General features: G+C 38.8%; 1 protein-coding gene and 1 long non-coding RNA gene across 4 annotated transcripts in view; one reads left to right on the forward strand and one right to left on the reverse strand.

Annotated features, from left to right (window-relative positions):
• Positions 1 to 3,541, forward strand: part of TMEM200A (transmembrane protein 200A) — an 82,239-nt gene extending 78,698 nt beyond the window's left edge. For both annotated transcript variants that reach the window (XM_032158960.2, XM_058435553.1), the window contains one exon: positions 577 to 3,541. In XM_032158960.2, coding sequence (XP_032014851.1) covers positions 593 to 2,068 — 1,476 coding nt within the window. In that variant the 5' untranslated portion in view covers positions 577 to 592 and the 3' untranslated portion in view covers positions 2,069 to 3,541. The remainder of the gene's footprint in view (positions 1 to 576) is intronic.
• Positions 1 to 25,998, reverse strand: part of LOC131382882 (uncharacterized) — an 89,265-nt gene that overhangs the window by 13,409 nt on the left and 49,858 nt on the right. For both annotated transcript variants that reach the window (XR_009212500.1, XR_009212501.1), the window contains exons 2-3: positions 6,773 to 6,907; positions 4,571 to 4,822 (exon numbers count right to left, since the gene is read on the reverse strand). This is a non-coding gene — a long non-coding RNA (uncharacterized LOC131382882). The remainder of the gene's footprint in view (positions 1 to 4,570; positions 4,823 to 6,772; positions 6,908 to 25,998) is intronic.

Below are 25,998 nucleotides of genomic sequence, written 5' to 3' on the forward strand. Positions count from 1 at the left end.
GGAAGATGAAAATTGAGGGGGAAATTAAATTTGGCAGCTAAGAATTCATTGACGACTTTCACAAGAGAGATCTTAGAACCATGAATTGCTGGAATGTATCCTCTTTGTCAGTCTGGAGTGTTTGATTTTGACCTATTAAGTATCCTCGATTTGTCCAATGATTTAAAACAGCACAGATAACTGTGTGTGTGTGTGTGTGTGTGTGTGTGTGAGAGAGAGAGAGAGAGAGAAGAGAGAGAAAGAGTGAGCATCAGTCTTGTGGCCAGGGGACTGTTAATAAGTGATAACATTATTTAAATATTCCTTGAGCTCACATTTCATCAATAACAGAAATGTAACTGAAAAAATAATAGAAATATTTACTTAGCCAAAAAGGAAAACTCTGGAAATTTACATTAGTCAATAAATAAAATTTGTACCCAAACTATGTCAATTAAAAAAATATTCTGCCCCATTTAATCACATGAAACTGCAACAGCAACAAAAATTCTGTGTAAACAGTTGTTTAATTGAATTGATGCTCATACCCCAGGAACATATTTACATCATCTTTTTCCTTTTTTTTTTTTTCTTCAGAATAAAAGGCCAAGCTATGATAGCAACTGGTGGAGTGATAACTGGCCTGGCTGCCTTGAAAAGGCAAGACTCTGCCAGATCACAGCAGCATGTCAACCTCAGCCCGTCTCCTGCTACCCAAGAGAAGAAGCCCATCAGGCGCCGGCCCCGGGCAGATGTTGTGGTTGTTCGTGGCAAAATCCGGCTTTATTCCCCATCTGGTTTTTTTCTTATTTTAGGAGTGCTCATCTCCATTATAGGAATTGCCATGGCCGTTCTTGGATATTGGCCCCAAAAAGAACATTTTATTGATGCTGAAACAACACTGTCAACAAATGAAACTCAGGTCATTCGGAATGAAGGCGGTGTGGTGGTTCGCTTCTTTGAGCAGCATTTGCATTCTGATAAGATGAAAATGCTTGGCCCATTCACCATGGGGATTGGCATTTTCATTTTCATTTGTGCTAATGCCATTCTTCATGAAAACCGTGACAAAGAGACCAAAATCATACACATGAGGGATATCTATTCCACAGTCATTGACATTCACACGCTAAGAATCAAGGAGCAAAGGCAAATGAATGGCATGTACACTGGTTTGATGGGAGAAACAGAAGTAAAACAGAATGGGAGCTCCTGTGCCTCGAGATTGGCAGCACATACAATCGCCTCTTTCTCGGGTTTTCGGAGCAGTTTTAGAATGGACAGCTCCGTAGAGGAGGATGAACTTATGTTAAATGAAAGTAAGAGTTCTGGGCATCTTATGCCCCCTTTGCTCTCTGACAGCTCTGCGTCTGTCTTTGGCCTCTATCCACCTCCTTCCAAGACAACTGATGATAAGATCAGCAGCTCTAAGAAATGTGAAACCAAGTCAATTGTATCATCGTCCATCAGTGCTTTTACATTGCCTGTGATCAAACTTAATAACTGTGTTATTGATGAGCCCAGTATAGATAACATCACTGAAGATGCTGACAACCTCAAAAGTAGGTCAAGGAATTTGTCAATGGATTCCCTTGTGGTTCCTTTGCCCAACAACAGTGAATCCTTCCAGCCCGTCAGCACAGTGCTACCAAGGAATAATTCCATCGGGGAGTCGTTGTCGAGTCAGTACAAGTCATCTATGGCTCTTGGACCTGGGGCTGGACAGCTCTTGTCTCCTGGGGCTGCCAGAAGACAGTTTGGGTCCAATACATCCTTGCATTTGCTCTCGTCACACTCAAAGTCCTTAGACTTAGACCGGGGTCCCTCCACTCTAACTGTTCAGGCAGAACAACGGAAACATCCAAGTTGGCCTAGGTTGGATCGGAACAACAGCAAGGGATATATGAAACTAGAGAACAAAGAGGACCCGATGGATAGGTTGCTTGTGCCCCAAGTTGCCATCAAAAAAGACTTTACCAATAAGGAGAAGCTTCTTATGATTTCAAGATCTCACAATAATTTGAGTTTTGAACATGATGAGTTTTTGAGTAACAACCTAAAGCGGGGAACTTCTGAAACAAGGTTTTAATGTTAAAAGAATATATCAATCATTTTACAAGGGTTTATATTTTAAAACGATTTTCACTGGTGTTTCCTTCTTAAAGTATTGGCTGTAAGCCTTTTTAATCAAGTGGTTTATAGTGTATTAGAATTGGCTGCTTCTGTAATGAAGATGGTTGTATGTTTGGGTTACTTGTGAGTGCAGTACTCTATGTTATCACATATGATTTTATTTTTCTCTTCCTTTGAAAGCATGATCTTTTATTAATATGAATCAAAATACTTGCATCCAAATTAAAGCTTATTTTCTTTACTTTTAAGTTCTTTGATTGCCCTATTCATAAAATGAAGTGTCCAGTATGGAAAACATAGGGTACCAAAGTGTGGCCCAGGAGTACAAATTCAGTCCCAATACTCAGTACGTATTATAGATGACTATGAGTGCAAACCTTAGGATGTGATTTTCTGAATAATTGTAGGATTTGGTTAAATTATTTAAAATGAAAAAGATCTAGTTTCAATGTGAGCTCAATAATGTTAATTGGTTAAGTTCATTGTGAATCTTGAGTTTTAGATAGGTAGTATTTTTTTCAATATCACTTCTGTTTTTAGTGATATTATATCAAGAAACAACATATTCAAGAGCCATGGCTGACAGTGCCAGATAAACTTAGGGATAAACATCAAAATGCAATTAATTATAGTTGCTGTAACTTTAGATATTCAGAATCAAAATTTATTTGCAAGCTGACTTGATAAAATAAATGAACCAATATAATTTGTAGAAATGCTATCCTGAAATAATTATATACATGAAGACAGTGTTGACTAATGAATGAAGATACATTATATACTAGTTAATGCTAACTAACTAGTCTCGGTACCTTTTTTTAGCCATCTGTTACCTTCCAATAGCACCTCATTCCCACATTCTATTTTCCCCCAGTATTCTTTAGATCCTGGTATTTGGAAAACAATCAGCTAACCTTGACATTTCTTTTTACCTTCATATGCCACTATCGCGGTAGTTCAAAAAAATTTAGTTCTTGATAAATTGCCTTGAAGTTTACCTTGTGCTGGAAAGCCTTATGATAACTCCAAAGACTTTCTTACGGTATAATACATGTTGTTTAGGATTGTGTTTCTTAGTTACTGAAGATAATAAATATTAAAATGGATGTTTTCATCAGAAAATTTTCATGTTTTCCTTTAAGGTAACATAATTGTAAGAATTGTTTAATAAAATACTCAGGAAATTCAAAAGGTTTCTCCCAATACCTAAACATTTCTGAACATCAGTATTGCAGTTGTGGAAGAGCAGAAGTATGATACATTTGTTTCTGTTGCTCCCCAAAATTCCACCTTGAGTTTGCATCACAAACTTCCCTCCATTGAGGCAGTTTTATTTGTTAGAACATTAAGCCTGTGTATTGTAATGGAGTGGGCTCAATATTTTACTATAAAGCATTTAATAAACTTCTGTTATTAATAGAAGTTTGTGTTCTTCACACCTTTGCTGTTGCTTTTTAAATAAAATGTACATTTCTGCTTAAAGTACTGTTTTTCACACTTTCAGATATATTCTACTGAGGGCACTTGATACCCTAGTACATGTACTGAGTACCTTGGCTTTTAAATTTTGCTTCTATTTGGTTAAACAGCTAGGTTTATCCACCTATTTAATTAGACTGTTTTTAAATTTTGTTATCTTGGGATCGTTTTCACTTACTTAAAGTTTCGTTGACTCTCAGGAAAATAACCAAATACAGCAAATGTCAGCGGTACTCAGATTTGAAAACAGTGGCTCTCAACACCCCTGATGTGACAGATGACTGAAGCCATATAATTTGTTCAGTTCATCCCTGAAAGAGCTCTAGAAATTTGAAGAGGATTAAACAGCATGGGTCTTAGATGATCCAAATAAAGGAATTGGGGGCTTAAAGTAGTGGTTCCTGCTCAACCTTGTCTTCATCAAAAAGCCTGAGTTTTTTACTTATCAAGCAAATCAACTTTGTTAAATTATAAATAATTTTCTCATTTTAAATTAATGAAAGACATAGATTAATTAAAGTTTCAGATTCATATGAGATAGCTGGTGTCACCACATTGGTATAATTCTACCTAAAAGCAATGAAACCTGGAATTCTAGTTAGACCATATTTTGTGCATTTCCTTTAGGCTTTTATGAATATTGAAAATTATTTCGAAAATACACCTGCCATATTAGATTAGAACTGCACTCTAGATGCCTTGTTTAATCTTAATCATCTTAATTGCCTTTTTAAATCTCCAAATATGGGTATTCTGAGGGGCAGGGGTTTGGGACTTCAGCATATGAATTTCAGGGGGACACAATTCAGCCCGTAACTTGGGGTGTGGAGAGGTGAGTAAGGGTTCTTAGTCTAGAGTAGGTGAGAAGAGTGCAATATGCCCTTAATGACATTGCCACCCTGGCTATGTAGCCTTGAGCCAATCACTTAATCCCTCCATTTCAATTACTTTCTTAATGTCATGGCTTTGAATTACTCACCCGTGAAGTGAGATGAGTAAGAACAGAAACTATCAAGTTCTTTCTAACTTTAAAGGTCCAGGGTTCTTGATGCCCTCAGATGAAGATCTACTGCCTGTCCCTGTCTCTTTGTAGCAGATTACTTCTCAAAGCATGAGGGCAGGACTTGCAGGAGAGCAGAGCAGTGGGAGGCGTGGATGGTAGAGCCAGAAGACCCGGCATCCATCAGCTGTGAAGCTTTCAGGCTTAAATACATGTTTCCATCTGTATAATCTTCAAAGAAACAATAGCAATATAAGTAAAAAGAAAAACATTGTTTAGCACAAGTTTGTATCACAATGGATATTATAGTAGCTCTTGACAATTTACTAAAGACAAATTTTGAGTTACTTGTTTAGCAGTTCAAATTTAGCTTTTTTTTTTTTTTTTTTTTTTTTTTTTTTGAGACAGAGTTTTGCTCTTGTCGCCCAGGCTGGAGTACAATGGCGCGATCTCAGCTCACTGCAACCTCCTCTTCCCAGGTTTAAGCAATTCTCCTGCCTCAGCCTCCTGAGTAACTGGGATTACAGGAGCCCACCAACACACCAAGCTAATTTTTTGTATTTTTAGTAGAGATGTGGTTTCACCATGTTGACCAGGCTGGTCTCGAACTCCTACCTCAGGTGATCCACCCACCTCGGCCTCCCAAAGTGCTGGGATTACAGGCATGAGCCACTGCGCCCAGCCCCATATTTAGCTCTTAAATTCACCACAGATAACTAAAGAAGACATTTATGCAGCCAAAAAACACATGAAAAAATGCTCATCATCACTGGCCATCAGAGAAATGCAAATCACAACCACAATGAGATACCATCTCACACCAGTTAGAATGACCATCATTAAAAAGTCAGGAAACAACAGGTGCTGGAGAGGATGTGGAGAAAAAGGAACACTTTTACACTGTTGGTGGGACTGTAAACTAGTTCAACCATTGTGGAAGTCAGTGTGGCGATTCCTCAGGGATCTAGAACTAGAAATACCATTTGACCCAGCCATCCCATTACTGGGTATATACCCAAAGGACTGTAAATCATGCTGCTGTAAAGACACATGCACACGTATGTTTATTGCGGCACTATTACAATAGCAAAGAGTTGGAACCAACCCAAATGTCCAACAATGATAGACTGGATTAAGAAAATGTGGCACATATACACCATGGAATACTATGCAGCCATAAAAAATGATGAGTTCATGTCCTTTGTAGGGACATGGATAAAACTGGAAAACATCATTCTCAGTAAACTATCGCAAGGACAAAAAACCAAACACATGTTCTCACTCATAGGTGGGAATTGAACAATGAGAACTCATGGACACAGGAAGGGGAACATCACACTCCAGGGACTGTTGTGGGGTCGAGGGAGGGGGGAGGGACAGCATTAGGAGATATACCTAATGCTAAATGACGAGTTAATGGGTGCATCAAAACAACATGGCACATGGATACATATGTAACAAACCTGCACACTGTGCACATGTACCCTAAAACCTAAAGTATAATAATAATAATTAAAAAAAGAAAATGTGGCACATATACACCATGGAATACTATGCAGCCATAAAAAAGGATGAGTTCATGTCCTTTTCAGGGACATGGATGAAGCTGGAAACCATCATTCTCAGCAAACTAACACAGGAACAGAAAACCAAACACTGCACGTTCTCACTCATAAGTGGGAGTTAAACAATGAGAACACATAGATACAGGGAGGGGAACATCACACACCAGGGCCTGTCATGGGGTTGAGGGCTGGGGGAGGGATAGCATTAGGAGAAATACCTAATGTAGATGATGGGTTGATGGGTGCAGCAAACCACCATGGCATGTGATATCTATATAACAAACCTGCACATTCTGCACATGTATCCTAGAACTTAAAGTATAATTAGAAAAAAAAAAGAAAGAAAAAAATATTCTCATAAGAAAAAAAAAATCACATCAAAAGCTTTACGATTTAATTAAACACATTTGTAACAACCAGTGAGGGTATTTGGCAAGTACATGTATAACAGTGAGAGTATTTATTACAAGTGTTGCTACCTGTAACGATTCTTATAAACTAGAAAATCATCATGTTACAATTTTATTATTTTGTTATCCATAAATAATGATTAATATGAATTTTTTGAAAGGTATGTTAATTCAGAATATAATTTTAAAAAATACATGTCACTCACTTGATTGGCTAGCTGCAATTGTTCTTGAAGGTTCTGACTGTTTCATCATCTGCATATGTATCAGTTCCTATCTCTGTGCCAAGGGGAAAGGCCTCCAATTTTTTTTCAACAGCATCTTTTAATTCACTGTGCAACCTTTGAAACCAATAGTTAACATGACAGTCTCAAGTCATTTTAGTAACAATAATTACTGTTTTGAGGTCAATTAAACATTTGGGTCAACAATAAAAAAAAAAGAAGTAAAATATAGCATAAAAAAGAAAAAGACCCATCAGTTTATCAATAGTTTTCCTATAACGTTTTAAATATTAGAGTGGGGGCCCACCACTGACATACTTCCCACCTACTGTGGTGTTCAGGTTGTTCAGAGATCTTAATCACTTATTCTCTAAGTAGGAACTGTGAAAATGGTACTTTGGTTATCCTGTCTCTTACTTTCAGCAAATTGCTCTGTCACCCTTCCCTGACCCTATATATAATCATATGTTAGACCTTATATCAAGGTTTTAGTGTGTATAACCTTGATGTTGGATTATTGAAGGACTTTGTCTTTAATCTCCCATTTGGTGATTAAAGTCCTTTGTGAGGTGTTTTCACACTGAAGTAACTCATTGATTTCTCTCTATAAGCTGTTTTTCCTAGGATGATGGCATAAGAGAAAAAAGGCCCACTTCACTGAAGTGCCTTTTACTTAATAGTTTATGCTGTCTTAAGATAACAGGTTAGTTTTCTAGGGCTGGTATAAAATACCACAAACTGGGTGGCTTAAGCAATAAAATTTATTTTCTCATAGTTCTGGAGGCTGCAAGTCTAGGAATAAGGTGTTGGTTGCTTTGATTTCTCTTGAGGCTCCTCTCCTTGGCTTGCCAATGTGTTCTCACATGGTTTTGTGCATCCCTGGTGTCTGTGTATCCAAATTTCCTGTTCTTATTAGGATACCAGTAAGATTGCATTAGGGCCCATCATGACAGCCTTCTTTTAACTTAATATCCTCATTAAAGGCCCTATCTCTGAATACAGTCATGTTCTTAAGTACTGGGGGGGTTAGTTCAACATAGCAATTGGAGGTGGAGGAACACTTCAGTTCATAACAGATAATAATTTAAAAATAATGGCTGCCCAAGAACAGGACTCATTAAAGTGACAAAATGAAGTGAATCAACCCTCATATATCAGCAGATCAATTCCTCTTCTTGAGGTACATTTTACGTAAACTAATTTACGTTTATATTTCCTCTCTTACTGTCAGTGTATAAGACAAAAGAAGTAATAAAGAGCATATAAGAAACTTCTGCCGGGCACAGTGGCTCACATCTGTAATCCCAGCACTTTGGGACCCAAGGCGGGTAGATCAGCTGAGGTCAGGAGTCCAAGACCAGCCTGGCCAACATAGTGAAACCCCGTCTCTACTAAGAATACAAAAACTAGCCGGACATGCTTGCTTGAACTCAGGAGATGGAGGTTGTAGTGAGCCAAGATCTTGCCACTGCACTCCAGCCTAGGTGACAGAGTGAGACTCTGTCTCAAAAAAAAAGAAACCTCTACACATAGTATCTTGTTATCCTCACATTCAAAGTGGTTTTCAGCAAACTGGGTAGTATCTTCAGCTTGGGCTATTCCCTTCTTATTGCCATCCTTTATTCTTGGTTGGTTCATTAGTTGTTTTAATACAAAAATAACAGAAAAATTACTTTTATTTTGGTCTTCTCCCTTATTAATTCACAATTTAAAAGTTTGAGGCTTACGACAATTTTTTAGTTCTTTCTCATTACCAAATAGTATATATTCTGTCCCCAGAAGCATGTGTACTCTACAAATTAAATGTAGAGATATATGTACATTTCAGTTGTTTGTAATATAGGCAGGGCCACAGTATTTATAGTACAAAAGAGGGAATAATTTGCTAATAGAAACATAAACACCTGGAATTTTGAAGAAAGCAGACGTTAGAGCTGACACCCAGTGCAACACCGAAGTTAGCAGAGTCAAGACCTGAATTCGGGACTGTTGATTCCTAGTATTTCCATCAATTAGAATCAAATCAAGTGTTTAAAAGCACATATGTACAAAATCTGGTGATTAGATTTTGGGTTTCTTAGGGCTGGTAAAGAGAGACGCATCTATAATTTCTGGAGGAAAACCTAGTGTTGAAATGTCCAACACATCTCATTGGGTTGGGGTTAAGGTGGTATACTTGGGACCTATATTGCAGACAGCACCAAGCTTAGAATGGGAATTTTTAGTATTTAACTTTGATTTCCCATGTTTTAAAGTATTAACTATCTAGCACTGTTATGAAAATTATGCCATTAAGCCTTTCCAAATCATTATATTGTCTTTCAGCAAGATGTACGGAACTAAAATAAGACGTTTGCATCCATATTCAATAAACCACAGGTACAAGAAGGAAGGCAAAAAGACAAGGGGGAAGGAAGGAAGGAGTGTGGTATTTGGGAGATAAGAGAGGAGAAGAGAATGCCATATGTTTTTCCTACTTATTAAAAACACATGCATAGGAAAGGCATTCCATTTATACTTAATTTTGGAATAAAACCAAGCTTATAATTTTTAATCACTGAGGCAGTGAGAAAATATTCTTAGTTGATTTTAAAATACATTTTAGTAGGCATTAACAGTGCTTATTATCTAGCTGATTTGAGTCAGTCACCCTAAGGGTTAGTGAATTAATCATTCATTTGAAGTCATCAGCTAATGAGTCATCAATAGCTCAAAGCTGTTAAGAAATTATTATTTTAAAAAATAAAATCACTTTTTTCTATACTCATATATTTTCTATGTTCATTAGGTGTGTACTTTTCCCTAAAGCATTTCCAAATTCCAAGTGTGTTACCTTGTGTTATCATTTACAATGTTAATAACCTGAAAAGTCAAATTAACTTCCCAGCCAGTTAGTTGAACAGTTAAGGAATTATCTTTCAAAGGCTTTTGCATTTTATGAGTTTGTTATTAAAGTCTGTTACTGTTTCAAGACCTGAAGAGGATCAAATAAAATACATATGAGCAAAAAATATGAAGGACATTTAGAATCTGGATCAAACTGAACATAGGATATAATTATTCCTTACTCTATAACATGCTCACTATACTTTAAGTGATAGGAAAAATTTCTCTTCTGAAGTAATGTAAGTGAAATATATTCTCTTTGGTATGTGAATACCACATTCTGTTTTTTATTGGTTACCAAGATGTTTAGCAACTTAAGGACATTTAATATAAGCCAGTCTTTTCTTACTCAGGTTTCTTCTGGCAATGATATACACTAAGAAATTCTGACACAAAAGTATTGGATGTTTATGAAATTCCACCAAAAGGGTCTAGTTCTAAAAATATTACCTGCTCTCAAATATTTAAATACTTAATACTTAATCTGTGGTTCATTCAGGCCCTTCTCTTTCAACTTTTTATTTATTTATTTACTTTTGTTAACCCAATTTTATGGCTGTGTTCTCTGGTTGGTAGGTTAAAAGCGAGGTAAAATTGAGTGTTGACCATTTTGCAATGTAATGGTGACACTGGCCATGGGCTTCCAATGGAAGAAAAGGGAGACAATGTGAAAAAGTCCAATGGGCTGAGGAGGTATAACTAAGTATATCTTTTATATGTGCTGTTTTCAGTCACCTCTTCTATTGCCATAGTCAATCAAGAGTTGGCTCATTGGTCAAAGGAGATTACTGTCAATCCAGATATGTCTCTGAATTTGTATACCAAAGAGTCCAGAAAATTCTGAAATTAATTTTAACGTATCAGGGGCTTACACAGTGCTGGTACATTTTGGGTTCGCAATGAATGTTGGTGGAATTAATTTACTTTTTAGTTCATTGTGGAAAATAAAAGGAATAATCAATTTCATTGTGCTATACTTAGGGGTCAGTTTGCCAAAGACTCTATGTCAGGAAAGGGAGAACATATGTGGCTGGTTACAAAATTTTATGTTTTACAATGATATAAGGCTGTAACTGGGTTATAAACCAATTGCAGGGAGTTAGAGGAGGCATGAATACAATAGTACTCTGGTTCATTTGAACCTAGAATGAATGAGGAAAGTGATTTCAGTGGCTGTGTATATGTTTTCAAAAATATAGAAAATATAAAAGCTAATTCTGAAATGCAAAAGGAATTCAATACTTGTAAAATTGGCCAAAGGCCTTTTTGACACATTAGCTTTGTATTATCTTTTTGTCCCATATATTTGCAATTTAACCTTAAGGCCCAACCCCTGTTTGAAATAAAGGAACTATCTCTATTTTATCAATGAAACAATTACTCAGGTGTACATAACATTTCAATTTCATGATTTTGTAAGTCAGAATGATCATTTTCAGTTAGTTTCATGAGAATTGCAGATTACATTTCATTTACCAAGGTCTTATCATTGGTACAGCACATTTTTCTCATTCTCTAGTCTCCCAGGAATTCCAACATTACCTGTGCATGCAAATTACCTTCATTTCCTAGATGTAAACCTGAAAATAGAAACCTACTCTTAATGAAATTTTACACATTTACAGGTTCTGGTAACAGATACCAGAAGAGTAGGAAAATACATTTTAGATGCAAATATTCCCTCTTTCCAATTGAGTACAAAAATATTTTGAAACTATTAATTTTATTAAACAGGTAAAGAACAGGTTTTTTAAAAGACTTCCAAGTGCCTTATGCACACTCACGTGACTTCTATGTATGGAATTGGGAACCAACTATGAGACTTGTACTATCCTTGACATCCTGAAGGAATATTAAAAAGAAAGTGATGCTCTCTGGATGGAGCAACTTGAGGTAGAACTTGAAAGATTTGTATGAACCAAGGAAATATTTCAAGGACAACCTTATAGAGGATAATAGCAGGCAAGGTTAAGACCTAGCATTGGGAAGAAGTAAAGCCTTTTGCAGGACACGTGGCCTTCCTGGAGTATTGATTTTAAATTGGAGAGGAAAAGAAGATAAGTTTGGAAAGGTACTTGGAGTTCAGATTAGTAATGACTTTAAAAGCCAGGCCAAGTAACTAGGTTTTGTGGTAGTGGTAAGACTTTCCAAGCATAAGAGAAATATATTAGGAGAGGTTCTCAAGAATATAAACTTGGTCATGATCTGAAGAGTGGTTTGGAAAATATTGGAAGGAGAGAGAAAAATATAGTTGGGACATGGATCAAAGTAGTAGCAAGGAAAATGGGAACATTTTTGATTCTCAGATTCTCAGTCATCTCAATCTACTAGCTACCTTTCTTCGTGTTTCTCTCTCTCAATCTTGATTTCCAGGATGCCACATCCTCCCAGATTTTTTTTCCTACTTAGCTAATCCTTTCTTCCCAGTCTCCATGGCTGGTTTCTCCCTATCTTCACTAGCACTTAACATTGGAGTGCTCTAGAGCTCAGTCTTTGTTTCTTTTCTGAATCTACCCTCATTCACTGCTGATGTAATGGCTTTAAAAACTATTTAATGCCCACAACTTCCAAACTCTCCTTTATTTCAGTCTCTTGTTTTTCTACTTGGATGTCTGATAGACAATGAAATTTACCATAGCAAAAACTGGACTCTATACCTTTCCTTCTAAATTTAGTCCATTTATAGTTTTTCTCTTCTCAGTGATGACATCACTTCATCATTCAAATTGTTTAGCTCAAAACCCTTTGCATCATCATTGACTAAATTTTATTTCATGCCCCACACCCAATCTTTCCATTAACTGTTCCCGATCTATTTAGTCTCTCAACAATGTGTAGGTTTTTCCTCTTGATTTGACACAGGAAGCTATTCACCTTTGCTTTAAAAACTTTATTATCCATATACTTAAAATTATTTGCATAATTTCTCTGGTTATGGAAATAATGTGTGGTCACTATATAAAAACACATTGAAATAAAATGGAACTGTGTGACTTAGAAAATGAAATGTCCCCCACGATCCCACCCTCAGATAGCCACTGTCACAATCACTTTTTGAGAACCCATTATACATCAGGCATTGTGTAAGGTGTTGCGAAAACAAAGCCAAATAAGATGTTACCCCATCCTTCAAGGAGCTTACAAGACTTAGATAACCAAATCATCCACCAGTACATGGATATGGCCATGTGCTATGACCTTTAGCTCACTCCCCGCGCTGGACACTAACCACTTCCTCTGGCCTGGATTATCCTCCTGCCTTGGGGCTTGTGCTGGCCTCATGGATGCAGAGAACCCTCTGCTGACAGCATGAGGGATGAGGAAAAGGAAACAAAGAATTCAGAATGAAGATGCTGGATATGGCCAGGAAGACCAAAGGCAAACAATTTTGAAAAGACTGTTTCTGAGATGATCCAGAAACTCAAAGATTATTAAGTCATGTCACCTGTAAATGAATGGCTTTGAGTATTTTCTGGAGTTTTTGCCTTCTCAGTGAAAGATCTTCTGAGAACTAAAATCATTATTTGAAAAAAAAAAAAAAAAAAAAAAAGAAAAAGAAAGAAAGTCGCTTAGGCTAAAATAATCTCCTCATAACTTGAGAAGCAAGGTAGCACACATTCTTAGCTACACTTTGTAAAAGCACCCAGGTCAGGAGGTGTACTTGACCCAGCCTGGAGGAGGCCCTAGGGGAATTTTTAATATACGTGTGTTTGCTCTGCAGCCTTCACTATTCTCCCCTTCCTATCTCTGTCATGAGAGTAACATCCTTCATCACTTAAGCTCCCAAGAGAAAAAGATCTCAGATGACCATTGATGCTTGTTAATGAATTGCTTCCATTTTGATTTGGAGCCTTTTATCTCTAACTGTGAAATGAATATATTTGTTCTTCAGTAACTTTATGTTACTGGTTCTTTAGTAACTTATGCTTTGCAAGCATACACAAAATCTCTTATACTTGCCAGATCTTTGAAAGTACCAATTCTTGTCTTCAGTACTATTTCTAATATTATTATATTCTACTATTAGCACAGTCTTCACTGTTAATGAGATTCTTTTTTTTTAAGTGAAGGTCTCACCCCACTATACACTGAATTATTTTGGAACTAATCCAAGATATTATATTTCATCTGTAAATATCTCAGTATCCCCAAAAGAGTCTCCTCTCATTGTAACTGAATCACAGTACTATTGTCCCACCAAAAAAATTAACATTATTTTTTATTATCAAGCACTTGGTATTAAAATTTCCCCAGTAGTTTTATAATTCTTTTTTTTTCTGTTGGTTTCTTTATATCAGGATGCAAATAAGGTCCACACACATCATAGTTGGTTAACTATATCTCTTTAACTTATATCTCTTTTAGTTCTTTCCTCATCTTTAATTTTCTTGGTGATTTCTTTGTTAAAGAAATCAGGCCAATTTGTCGTGTGTCATTTTCCACATTCTGGACTTAGCTGATTTAAGTGTTGTTTGACCAAGTTTCTCTGCCCCATATATTCTGCATATGGGTCATTTGAGCAGGTAGGTTTTTTTGGCAAGAATATTTTATATATGGTATTGTGTACTTCTTATTGGATCTCCTTAGGAAGCATATGATATCTGTGGTCTCTTTCTGTCATATCAAGATGAATATTAAATTGGATATTGTTGGATTTGAGAAATACTCTTTATTGAATGAAGCCTCCAAGATTTCCATGATTTTCTGTGACAACAGCCAAGTTACTCATCATTACTAATATACCTATAATAACATTACTTTGTCCAGGAAGAAGTATTGCAAATTAAATTACAGGCATCAAAATGATCATCTTTGACATTATTCAATTTTTAATAATATTTTCATAATGTAACCCTCTTTACCTTAAAAGCATAACTATTTTTATCATTATTTCTCCCTCTGATATGGAGATTTCTAAGAGAAGTATGTGATTGGAAGAGTATCCTTGTTAATGATTTTATTGTCTTTTAAAACCAAGACAGCCTAATCTCTACCCAGCCACACCAGATATTCTTTAAATTGTCTGTACATTCCATTAAGAACTCTTTTGTTTAAGCAATAACAATTTCTTCGTGTCCAATAATAAACTTTTTTGATAACAGCATCATGTATTTGATGGTTTGGCAAAGGTCTCTGAAGCAAGACAGTCTCTGTAAAAGCCACAAGCATTTAAAAGTTTAAAGACCGTGATCTGGAGTCACAAGATTCTCAAAAGAACAAAAGAAAAGACAACAGAGAAGAAAAGGGGAAAGTGCTTGTAAGTTTACAAAGTGGATTTTCATGATCAAACCTTCTCTACTGCACCCTGAAAAAGACATTCGAGACCCTAAAATTGATCTGGTAAAAAGTTGTTTGGCAATTAAAAATCTATCCATTTATAGTAGGAGACTTTTTACTCACATAGAACAAATCTTGGTAATAATTCTTAAATGGTCTGGAAAAGAGACTTTGGCTCTTATGACTTTATAAAAATGTTTGCTGTTCTTCATTTGGTCATGATTAATGTGGCCGGAAATGATGTGATTGCAACCTCCACTGTTAGCCCTACCAGTATTAATCATCTCCAAGGTGATCTCAGTTTCCGTGGCAACTGTAATATTTATTTTTGCACTATAGCACTGTCTGGTCTCTGATGGTTGGGATGACAGAGTAATGCTGAAATGTTTAGTCTCAGTCACAAATTTCTCACATCCCTGATGTTAGAAAACCATTTCACCACATCCAAGTGTTATTACTAACCTGTACTCAGATAATTGCATTACAAAGGTGTTCTGAGCCAACCCTGTTGCTTGATTTCAGGTTACCAGGCTTTAAGGTCCAAAGGATTTCCACTGACTAAAGAAGCTCTTGGTATTTGCATCCAAATTTTCATAATAACAACTTTAAACATACATAATGCATCACTATCACATTCATATGGAAATAGACTGAGCTGTTCTAGGTATAATGCCTACAGGAAAAAGAAAATATATGTTAAGTAGAGCTTTATATATTCTTCCAATCAAAGATATCAATCAAACCCAAGACATTAAGCTACAATTTCTGAATTTTGTTACAATTTAAAAAATTCAAGAATGAATCATAAATGAGGAAAAGTCACTGATCTTTCCTGTCTTCATCAGAAATAATCAAATTATATTAGATATCAAGATTTTCCTAGAAAGAGTCTCTGGAACAAAGGAATAGAGCAGGTTGCCTTACACTTAGGTGGACACAAAGGTGACAGAAAGCTGTTTTTGAAAGACGGCTTAGGGCAAAATTCTGCATTCTTGTCCCCTTGAATTAACACTGTTTCTATTCCTGTCACTTTGCCTCAAGTTCCTTTCATCCTGCATGTCTTTTAAGATACCTGCTAAACCCCTTGGACTGATAAACCTTAATGTGCCAGCTCTCCTGGCTTTCAAAAAGAAAAAATCATGGCATGTAGGCATCTTTCATTTTGCCTATGCTCAAAATTGGCTCCATTTTCTTCTCTTGCCAAGGATGAGAATGGTAGCACAGAATGACATGGCCCTGTTAGAAACCTATTCTTATAATCCCAGGTACAAGAGCAGGGAAAGGTTTGAGTAGAGATAAAGAGGGGGAAGCATGAGAACACTGGGTGAAGTCACCAATGCCAGAATGGCCACTTCCTAGGGTCACACAGCTGTGGGCACTGGGACCTCTAGCCTGTCCCTCTAATGAGAGTCCCCATTCTACCCGACCTTCACCAAATTCCTAAGTGTTCATATCTGGTGCTGTAGTGGTTGTAGAGGATAAGAGGTTCAGGGAGGCTGAGCAAACAGGAGTCTTTACCTACCAGGTGCCCAGAGGATATACTGTAAGAAGATGGAAGGAAAACCTAGCAAAGCAAAGGGCACAGCTTCAAACAAAGAGGAATCTCTCAGTTTTCACCCCATATCCAGACTTTTGGATTTTTTCTATTACATTCCTTAATTCAGAGACAGTGAGTATTTCCAGGCATGAAAACATGCTCAAACAGAATGAACCCCATCCTGAGTCCCTGCTACTTCCCCCAAAAGTTGAAACGCTATGATTAAGTTGTCCTATTTATTTCTTTAAATGCTTCCACCATAAAGGGAGTGAGGGGCAGCATTTGGACACAGAAATTAGGTCTGCTTCTCTGTCATGTTTTTATGCTCCTGTCTAGGAAAATCCCCATAGAATCTTAGGCAGATTTCAAAGTCCACTGTCATCATGATAAAAGAAATGACTTGAATAAGACATAAATATAATTAGCTTCGTTCTTTTAAAGGGAGGACTTTATCTTTGAGGTGGCTATTCAGAGAGTGGACACTCCTACGGGAAGCCTTTAAAATAGGCAAGATGATGTGATACAGAATCTGGGTTCCTGGTGGTGTCTGCTCTCTACTTGGTGAATGGAAATATGGATTTCCTGACATCACTTTCAATTTTGTCTTCCCCCCCCATCCCAGAAAATGGGTCCTTTGGGGTATGTGAATCCAAAATATCTGAGAAGGTCTCAATCGATTTACAAAGTCTATTTTGTCAAGGTTAAAGATGCCCCACTGACACGGCCTCAGGAGGTCCTGACGATATGTACCCAAGGTGGTCTGGGTACAGCTTGCTTTTAGACATTTTAGGGAGACATGAGACATCAATAAATATGTGTAAGATGAAGTGGTGGGGGTGGGTGCTTCCAGGTCATAGGTAGATAAGGAGACAAAATGTTGCATTCTTTTGAGTCCTTGATCAGCCTTACACTAAATACACAATTTCGTTGGGCTCAGTAAACCTGCATTTTTACATAAATAATGGAAGCAATCAGATATGCATTTGTCTCAGGTGAGAAGAGCCAGGATGGCTTTCTGTCCCGCACCTGTGATGATAAGCTCTCAGTTTGCATTGGCAGGGTGAAATTCAACAGAACAGTTTTAGAGTAAATATTTTGAGGCTCACAAGCAATTTCCTTGTGGGCAAATTGTGAGGGAGGTATGTAGCTTTTCTGTCTTTATAGCTATTTTATTTAGGAAGAAAATAGGAGGCAAGTTTGCCTGACAGAGTTCCCAGCTTGAGTTTTCCTTGGCTTAGTGATGTTGAGGTCCCAAGATTTATATTCCTTTCACAGGTAGAAACAAAGGGCAGTCGGCTTCCTTTATTTCCCTTCAACTTGGAGCATTTTTCTTGTTGTGTAGTGGATATTTCTCTGCCCCTAATACAGGGACAGTCACCACAAAACACTTCACAGTTGTTGAAGTGGAGTGCTTACACAGTACAGATAGGATGGCCTTGGAATGAAAGCCTCCCTGCGACTCGCTCCCCCAGCATGGATGCTAAGTGGCTCACTTAGAGCCAAAAATTCTACCCCAAGTATAAGTACCTTAACCTGAAACAGCAAGACATCTTGAAGCAACTACATGAAAAGCCCTGAATTGCAGCATTTAGGATTTGCAGGTGTCTTACAGGATGACCTTGTCAGAAAGAAAGAAAGGAGAAGCAGCGAGAAGACCCTGTCCTCTGACAGCCCTACCGGCAGCCAAGCCTTAGGCCAAGCACTGGCCCCACTTGGGGCAAGTGTGCTGCTGTAGGTGCATGATATATTTTGAAGACCAGTGATAGCTTGATTTTATGTTCTGACTGACACTTTCTTTGTGACTTGCAGAACTTGAATTTTGGAGACCACAAGCAAGACACCCTGTAATACAGTGTACTGGCAAGTGTAAAAGTTACATTGCCAGCCAGGCCCGGTGGCTCACACCTGTAATCCTGGCACTTTGGGAAGCCGGGGAAGCCGAGGCGGATAGATCACTTGAGGTCAGGAGTTCGAGACCAGCCTGGCCAACATGGTGAAACCCCATCTCTACTAAAAATACAAAAAATTAGCCGAGCATGGTGGCGGACACCTGTAATCTCAGCGACTCAGGAGGCTGAGGCAGGAGAATCGCTGGGTTCAAACCCAGCAGGCAGAGGTTGCGGTGAGCTGAGATCATGCCACTGCACTCCAGCCTGGGTGACAGAGCAAGACTCCATCCCAAAAAAAAAAAAAAAAAGTCACATTGCCATGACGTTATGTCCCTGTCTTGGGAGGCATTGGGTTTTCCAGACCAGGTGAGCAGGGCGAGCAAAACCAAAAGAAGTGAAAGATTCAAAAATGAAAAAAAATACAAAGCACTGACTAAACCAACACAAGTAAATTCTAATACTAATATACTTAATTGGATATTAAAATTATATGATCTGATCAGAATACAATGTCTTCTTTCTTTCTCTCTCCCTCCCTTTCTCTTTCTCCCTCCTCCTTTAAACAAAGCAAGCTTGCTGCCTCTTTTCTGAAGACACTCAGCTCTGACAGCCACCTTCCTTGCAGGCCTGACCTCTCTCTCCTTTATAGTGACTGATGGATTCCCCTAGGGTCCCTTAGGGCCCTAGAGCCTTGGCCTTCCATGAGGGGATGCAGAGCAGGAAGAATTACTTCGAATGGTCTTCCTCTTATCCCTATTATTATTATTTTGAGATGGGGTCTGGCTCTGTCACCCAGGCTGGAGTGCATTGGCGCAATCTCAGCTCACTGCAACCTCCATCTCCTGGGTTCAAGCAATTCTCCTGTCTCAGCCTCCCGAGTAGCTGGGACTACAGGCGCCTGCCACCACACCTGGCTAATTTTTGTATTTTTTAGTAGTGATGGGGTTTCACCATGTTGGTCAGGCTGGTCTTGAACTCCTGACCTCAGGTGATCCACCCACCTCGGCCTCCCAAAGTGCTGGGATTACAGGTGTGAGCCACTGTGCCTGGCTGTCCCTTTTAAGTGAATGAATTCAGATGAAAGAGAATGTCTTGGAGGGAGACAAAAAGACAGGAAGGGGAGTATGCTGCAGGAGGCAGAGTGTAGAGAAAGAAATCAGGTTGCTATGAATTGGTGAAAGGGCTCCAGCCTATATTTGCACCAGATGGGAGAACTGTCCCCTCCTTCCCCAATCCCTGTGGTGCCAGGCCCTTACTCTCCTCCTGCTGGACTCCTGGAGCATGGGCCCGGTGACTCCAGCCACGGTCTTCACCCAGTCCTGAGGAGCTCCTTCTTCCCTACTTCCCTCAGGACTGCTCCACTTCTTCAAGACCATGGTAGGCAGATAATGAGGCCGATATAGTAGGAGCTCAAATTGTGAACTATATCAAAAGCCATTTTCATATAACAGATTCACAGCTACATCCATGGAAGGCCTGTGTGAACCTTTGTCCGCTAGAGGAGGTTTCGCAAGTTGAATTATTTGGAATCTAGGCAGCCCATAGTGGCGTCGTTAAGAACATGGGTTAGAAAGAGAGACCTAAATTCAGATCATAGCTTTGCCTCTAAACTTGAGTTTTCCTAACCGCAATGGCAAATAATAAGAATGCCTTCCTCCTGGTGCTGTTGAGAGGATTGAATGAGATAATGCCCAGTAAACACTAGTAAATGTGTTAGCAATGTTAGTTGTAGTCATTGAGTCAGCCTGAAGAAAAATGTTAAGGCAGGCTCTGCTAATTTTTTAAGTCTTTTTGTTCTTCTTTCAGTTCTTCTACTTCTTATTGGACAACTTTAATTCTCCAATTCCTAGGGTTCTGTTGCCTCTGTACTACATTCCCCATAACCACCACCACTCAGCAGTCCAATAACATCTAAACCCTTTCCCCAAACTAATCAAGCACATAGTACCCACAAATCATACACTCCATTTATCAAAGAATAAATTTATCAAAGACTGAAGTTGCCTCCACAGAAATATCTTGAGGTTGGCTAGTTAAAAATAACTTACTTTATATTCAAAACTCAAAAACCATCTCATCCCTCATCTAAATTTAAATGTCTATTTATGATTCTTCCATGCACTATGCTGGGACTAACCTTAAAACTAAGTGATACTAAGTTGTAAAGAGTTTTCTCTACCAGTTAATGTTTGTATAATAATGACTTTCCTTGCACAAACTTCTATGAACATCCAATGGTAGGACTTGCAAGCTGTGCTGGCCAACTAGAGTAGAAGGGGCATTGATTGGTGCAGGAAGGAATGTCAGTGCCACGTAGATGGCCACACTTTATTTTGGAAAATACTATATTAAGCAGCTGTACAAGGGTTACTTATGATATCAACAAGCCCTGTCTTTCAGGACACAGAAATAGGTTTCTTAAACAAAATCCTACATTTAAAGGAAATTCACTAAAATAGAATTTTCCTTGCAGATGTGATGAACATATATTATTGGACTATCAAAAACAAAAATTCTTGCTTCAAATAGTAGTGAAGACTATGGGTTGCAAACTTCACACATAAAAGAATTTCTTCACATGCTCATCAAAAATACAAATGCTGGGATCCCAGTTATTCTGGGATGGCCCCTAGGACTCTGCATTTTAATGAGTGCACTACATCTTTCTCTTGCAGGTGGTTTCAGAATGGTGTTTTGAGAAAAACTATTGTAGACTCATTCTCTACAGCCGTAGTTCTCAACTGGGGGCGAATTTGCTACCAGGGAACGTGTGGCAATGTCTGGAGATATTTTTGGTTGTCACAACTTGAGGGGAGGAGGATGCTGCCGGCATCTAGTGGGGAGAGGCCAAGGAGACTGGTAGCCATGCAACAATGCACAGTACTATAATCATCCACAACAAAGAATTATCTGATCGAAAATGTTAGTGGTGCTGAGGTTGAGAAGACCTACCCTATAGCCACAATGACCTAATTAGACCTTGGTCCATGACTCAGAACATTCTGCTTTTCGTCTGCCATTCCCCCATTGGTCAAGCCTGTGAATGGTGCCCGATCACCAGTTTCCCCAATCTATGCTGGCTTAGTCCCAGGGATTACTATAGAACATTCTGACAACCTTGCTTCAAAGATTTAGGTTGGAAAATGCTGTCTCATTTCTGGGCCTTTGGCGGCAATTATACAACCGGGCTTGAAGGACCATCGGCTCCTCTGAGGCCACTCCTGAAACATCACTGCATTTGGCAGATCTGCTGATGCTGGAGAGATTTCTCTGTGGATTTCCATTCTGCGTGCAGTTCTGAAACAGTGGAGTTGGAATCAACGTAGATGATAGAAAAGCATGGCTAAACTAGAAAGCTGTGGAGGCTTTGCTGACCAATTCTGTCTGTCTCATTTCAACTCAACAATTCAACAAACTGTTCTGTGCCAGGCAAAGCGGAAGGCATGGGGAAGGATTCAATATTGGACCAGGCAGTCATTTCCTCAAGGAATCCAGCATTCGCTTCCTTCACCTGTCTTCTCTCTGCTGTGTACTTCTTCTTAACCCCCGCTAACATGCCCTTCCTTGTGATTTACTTCTATTTATTGCTTCCTTAGGATCAACAAGGCTAAAAGGACCCAAAGAGACCAATCTAGAAGTCCCAGAAAAGGTAACAAAAAAAGCCCCTCTTTATAGGAAAGTTCCACTAACTTATCATTTGCAAAGTAACAGCCTTCAATGGGGCTATTAAATACCAAACTTCCACACAGGAAAATGATCTCAGTTAATGCCTCTAATTTGGAGAATGTGCCCAGTCAAGAGGTTACTCTGCTGGTTTGAGTGTAGTCATAAGACTCTGGTTCTTTAATGTCAAAAGCATTGAATTGTAACATACAGGAGTCAGAGTAAAAATAGTGACCCCTGCCAGCCCCTCCCGCACACCTTATCTATATGCCCAGGAACACCCAAGTGATCTCGCAGCACTAAGAGGTTAGGTTATGGTCAATGTAGACAGAAACTCCATGCAGGTTTTCTTGAGGAAGAAAAATTACTCAATGAAACCCCATCCACTCTCCTCTCACCCACACCATGCACTCTCCTTTGCTTCCTTTGTAAAAGCAACTGCGAACTTCTGGACTCTGAATTCGGGATAGGAGAAGTAGTAAACAGGAGAGAAGAGGAGAAAGGGACAGGCTGAGAGGGGCATCCAGGGAGTTTCAGCAGTGAGCAGTGTTCATTTTCTTAAGGTGGGTTGTGGGTCTGTTAGTATTTGATGTATTATAATACACTAGCCTTTAAATATATGCTACATATATTCCTTGGAAAATATAAAATATTTCATAGTAATGAAATGAAAAAAAAAAGTTTCCCAGGTTAATTCTTATGGTCAGCCAAATTGTACCTGAAGTGTTGGTTCATTGGTATGCCCCTATTACCTATCTCCTGAACTTACACACACTCTCTCTCTCTCTCTCTCCCTCCCTCCCTTTCTTTCTCTCCCTCCCTTTCCCTCTCTCTCTCTCCCCTGTATCTCCACCTGCCACTTCCTCCCACTGCCTCCCTTTCCCTTCTGGCTGGGCGTCCCATTTCTGCAAAACCTCCTACTCTTTCCTCCCACAGCCTGGGCATCTGTGAGGAGGGAAGGGCTAGTATGAGCAGACCATCAGGTTAATTCTAGACCCAAGTTTCGCTTTAAGATTGTCCACATGGTCCCTGAATCCTCAGATATTTTTATAATGATACTTCTTTAAAAGTGTCCATTACCTAACTTACTGCACCAAGGATTTGAGACTATTCACAAAGGTGCATATAGAAGGATCGAATAATAGTTGAGAGAATCAGAACATAGTTCTCACCACTTTGCTCAGTTGTGTTTGTATTAAATTGTCCTGTTATCAACTTAAACTGGAACTATACTTCCTAGAATCCCTATCCTTGAGGTGCTGCCTTTACTTGACTAGCTCTGGGTAAGAGCTGGGCTAAAAGAAACCTTGTGCAAGAATTGCGAGGCTGAAGTAAGCAGCAGCCTCCTTTTCTGAAGGTCATATGGTCAGAGGTGCCAGCAAGCTCTAGCTTCAACTTACTCTTGTCTACTTCCCTTCCAGCCATTCTTCCTGACTTCTGACCCTATGACCAGCAGCAGCCCCAATACTTTCCTTAGACTCTTGGCTGTGGATCCATAGATTTTTTTCCTGGAGGCTTTTCCACCAGCTCCCTCTTGGCAACCCACTTCTGGGGCTGAACATACTTGGCTTCTTGAAATGACTGGCTAAGGACTCTTGATCATCACTTCCCTATCAAACCATCCATCCCCCAGCACCCTCCTCCTCCCCACAATTGTGAAAGGTTTAATTCCTGTATAAATCCATTGTCTCCTAATTCTTGGTAGTTCAGCTTCCTGGATTGATACCATGATAGATAACAGTGTTCAGGACCAAAGAGAGACAGCGTAAATCTGACATTCTCTTTGAAGAATGGACTGCAAGCACCGTAGAGAGCATCTAATCCACCAGTTTCATTTTATAGATGATGAACCTGAAGTGCAGGGACATTCAGGTCAGGTCATTACCAAGATCACCCAGCTACACTGGCAAGTATGGGAACGGGACCCAGCTTACCGACTTAAATGGTTTTAAAATTTTATTTAACAATAACTATAGCAATGTTTTAAGTTACTTTTAAATATGTTTACTTTTCAAAAAAATATGTCAAAGCAGTAATTAACACTTTGACATTGCCTAGAGCCTTATTTTAGAAGATAGAGAGCTGTTATGATTATTTTGTTTAGTATCTGACAGAAGGCTGGATGGTGTATCAGACAGGTTCTAAATTTCACTTTCTTTAATGAGAATCAATAATGAAGGTTATTAGAATGAAAGAAAATACGGCCATATAAGAACCTCAAAGTTGATCCTGAATCTAAAGTTACTATGGCAACATTACTACCAAAATTGTATATATTAATTTTGTGGTTCACTAAAGATACTAACATCTTCAGTATTTAAAAATAAGCATTAGATTCAAGATGTTCCTATTTATATTTTTAACAAGCAGATATGTAGACCAGGGAGTATATTTTAGCTGTCATTAAGATAGACACACAAATGCTGAAATTTCCTCACTTCTAACTCAGAATTTTCCCCCTTACAATCACATTTGCATTTATAACAATATAAATAGGATGTGTGCTGATTGAAACAGCAGTAATTGCATGAAATTATTTTTTGGGTGTGAAAAGACAGAAAGACTGAGATTGTGCAAACTACTGTTTATATGGTTCCTGGGCAGGGCCCTGGGTAAGATCTGAGCCTGGCTGTCCCAGTGCTGGGTCCCGGGACTGGTCCTCAGGCTGTCCTGGGTAGAGCAAAGCACTCTGAATCCCATCCCTGTGTTGTCGTTCCCTAACTGTATAGCCCTGAGTCAATCATGTCACCTGTCATTGCCTCATCTGTGCAATATGAGAGTAAATCTGGGTAAGCTCTGAAGTATCCTTCTGTTCTTCAATCCCTTTTTTGTTGTGGTGTCAGGCTATATAATAATGGTATTAATGAAATTTGTTAGCGATTTCGTACTGTATAGATGTATCCTACTTTTCCCTAACTCATTATAATTCTGACAAATTTTCAATTACTATGGCAATCACTAACAAAAAGTAACTTTTGAGGGGAACCTATAATCCAGGCATGATTCACCATCAGAGCTTTTATAAGGTAAACCAAGCCCCATCTCAGATAAGAGTGAATTTTGTCAGCTCACACACCCAAAGTTCTGTGTCAAGCATTCCCAGAGCACGGTGATGTGGGTGCTATGTCACAACCACCTCTTCCTTTGTCTTCCTCTATCATGAGAATCCAAAATGCTAAAACACTCAGCTCCCCAGGATGTCTTGTTTCTAGAGTGGTACTGTGGCCCAGTTCTAGCCAATGGAATCTAAGCCGAAGTCACTGAGAAGGGCTTTGGGAACATGCGATGGAAGAGACAGGTGAGCTGCCATTCCTCTCCATAAGACGTGGACCTGAAGCCAAGAGGTACAGCATGCTCTTGATTGCATGAGACCAAGGCCACACACTAAGGAAGGGGCCCACCTGATGGGTTTGAGCTTTGGCCGTTCTATTCCTTGTAACCAAACACAGTTTTAACTCAGATATATGGACTCTGTAAACAGTGTTCAAACAGGGCTGTAACTCACATGGCTTAAAGTAGGGAAAGGGGACAACCGTGTTTAGAACACTATGCCTCAGTGCCATTATTCACAACTACAGATTTCATATACATACATAGCAAACGCAAGAACAGTTACAAACAGAACTTCAGAATGGATGCCGCTGCTTTGTAGAGAAGGAGCGAAGCCATGGAAAAAGGGAGTGAAACAGTGAGAAGGATCCTCCTGGGAGAGGTGGGAGAGTAAATCCCTCCTCTTCCTTCCCTTCCATACGAACTGTACCTAAAATAGCAGAACAGTTGGAGAAACATGTGCTTTAAAAATTGTTGGTTAAAAGCAAACACAAGTTTTAAAACTTTGATCATAATAATTCCTCCCAAGCTGGCAGAGCCAAGTTATGCCCAGGGCCAACCTTAGACAATTTTTAAAGTAATAACCAGGCAGGTTTGTTTCAGAACCTTCCTTTGGCTATAGGGGA

Source organism: Hylobates moloch, unplaced genomic scaffold (assembly GCF_009828535.3).
Source record: "Hylobates moloch isolate HMO894 unplaced genomic scaffold, HMol_V3 SCAFFOLD_2, whole genome shotgun sequence".
Lineage (NCBI taxonomy): Eukaryota > Metazoa > Chordata > Mammalia > Primates > Hylobatidae > Hylobates > Hylobates moloch.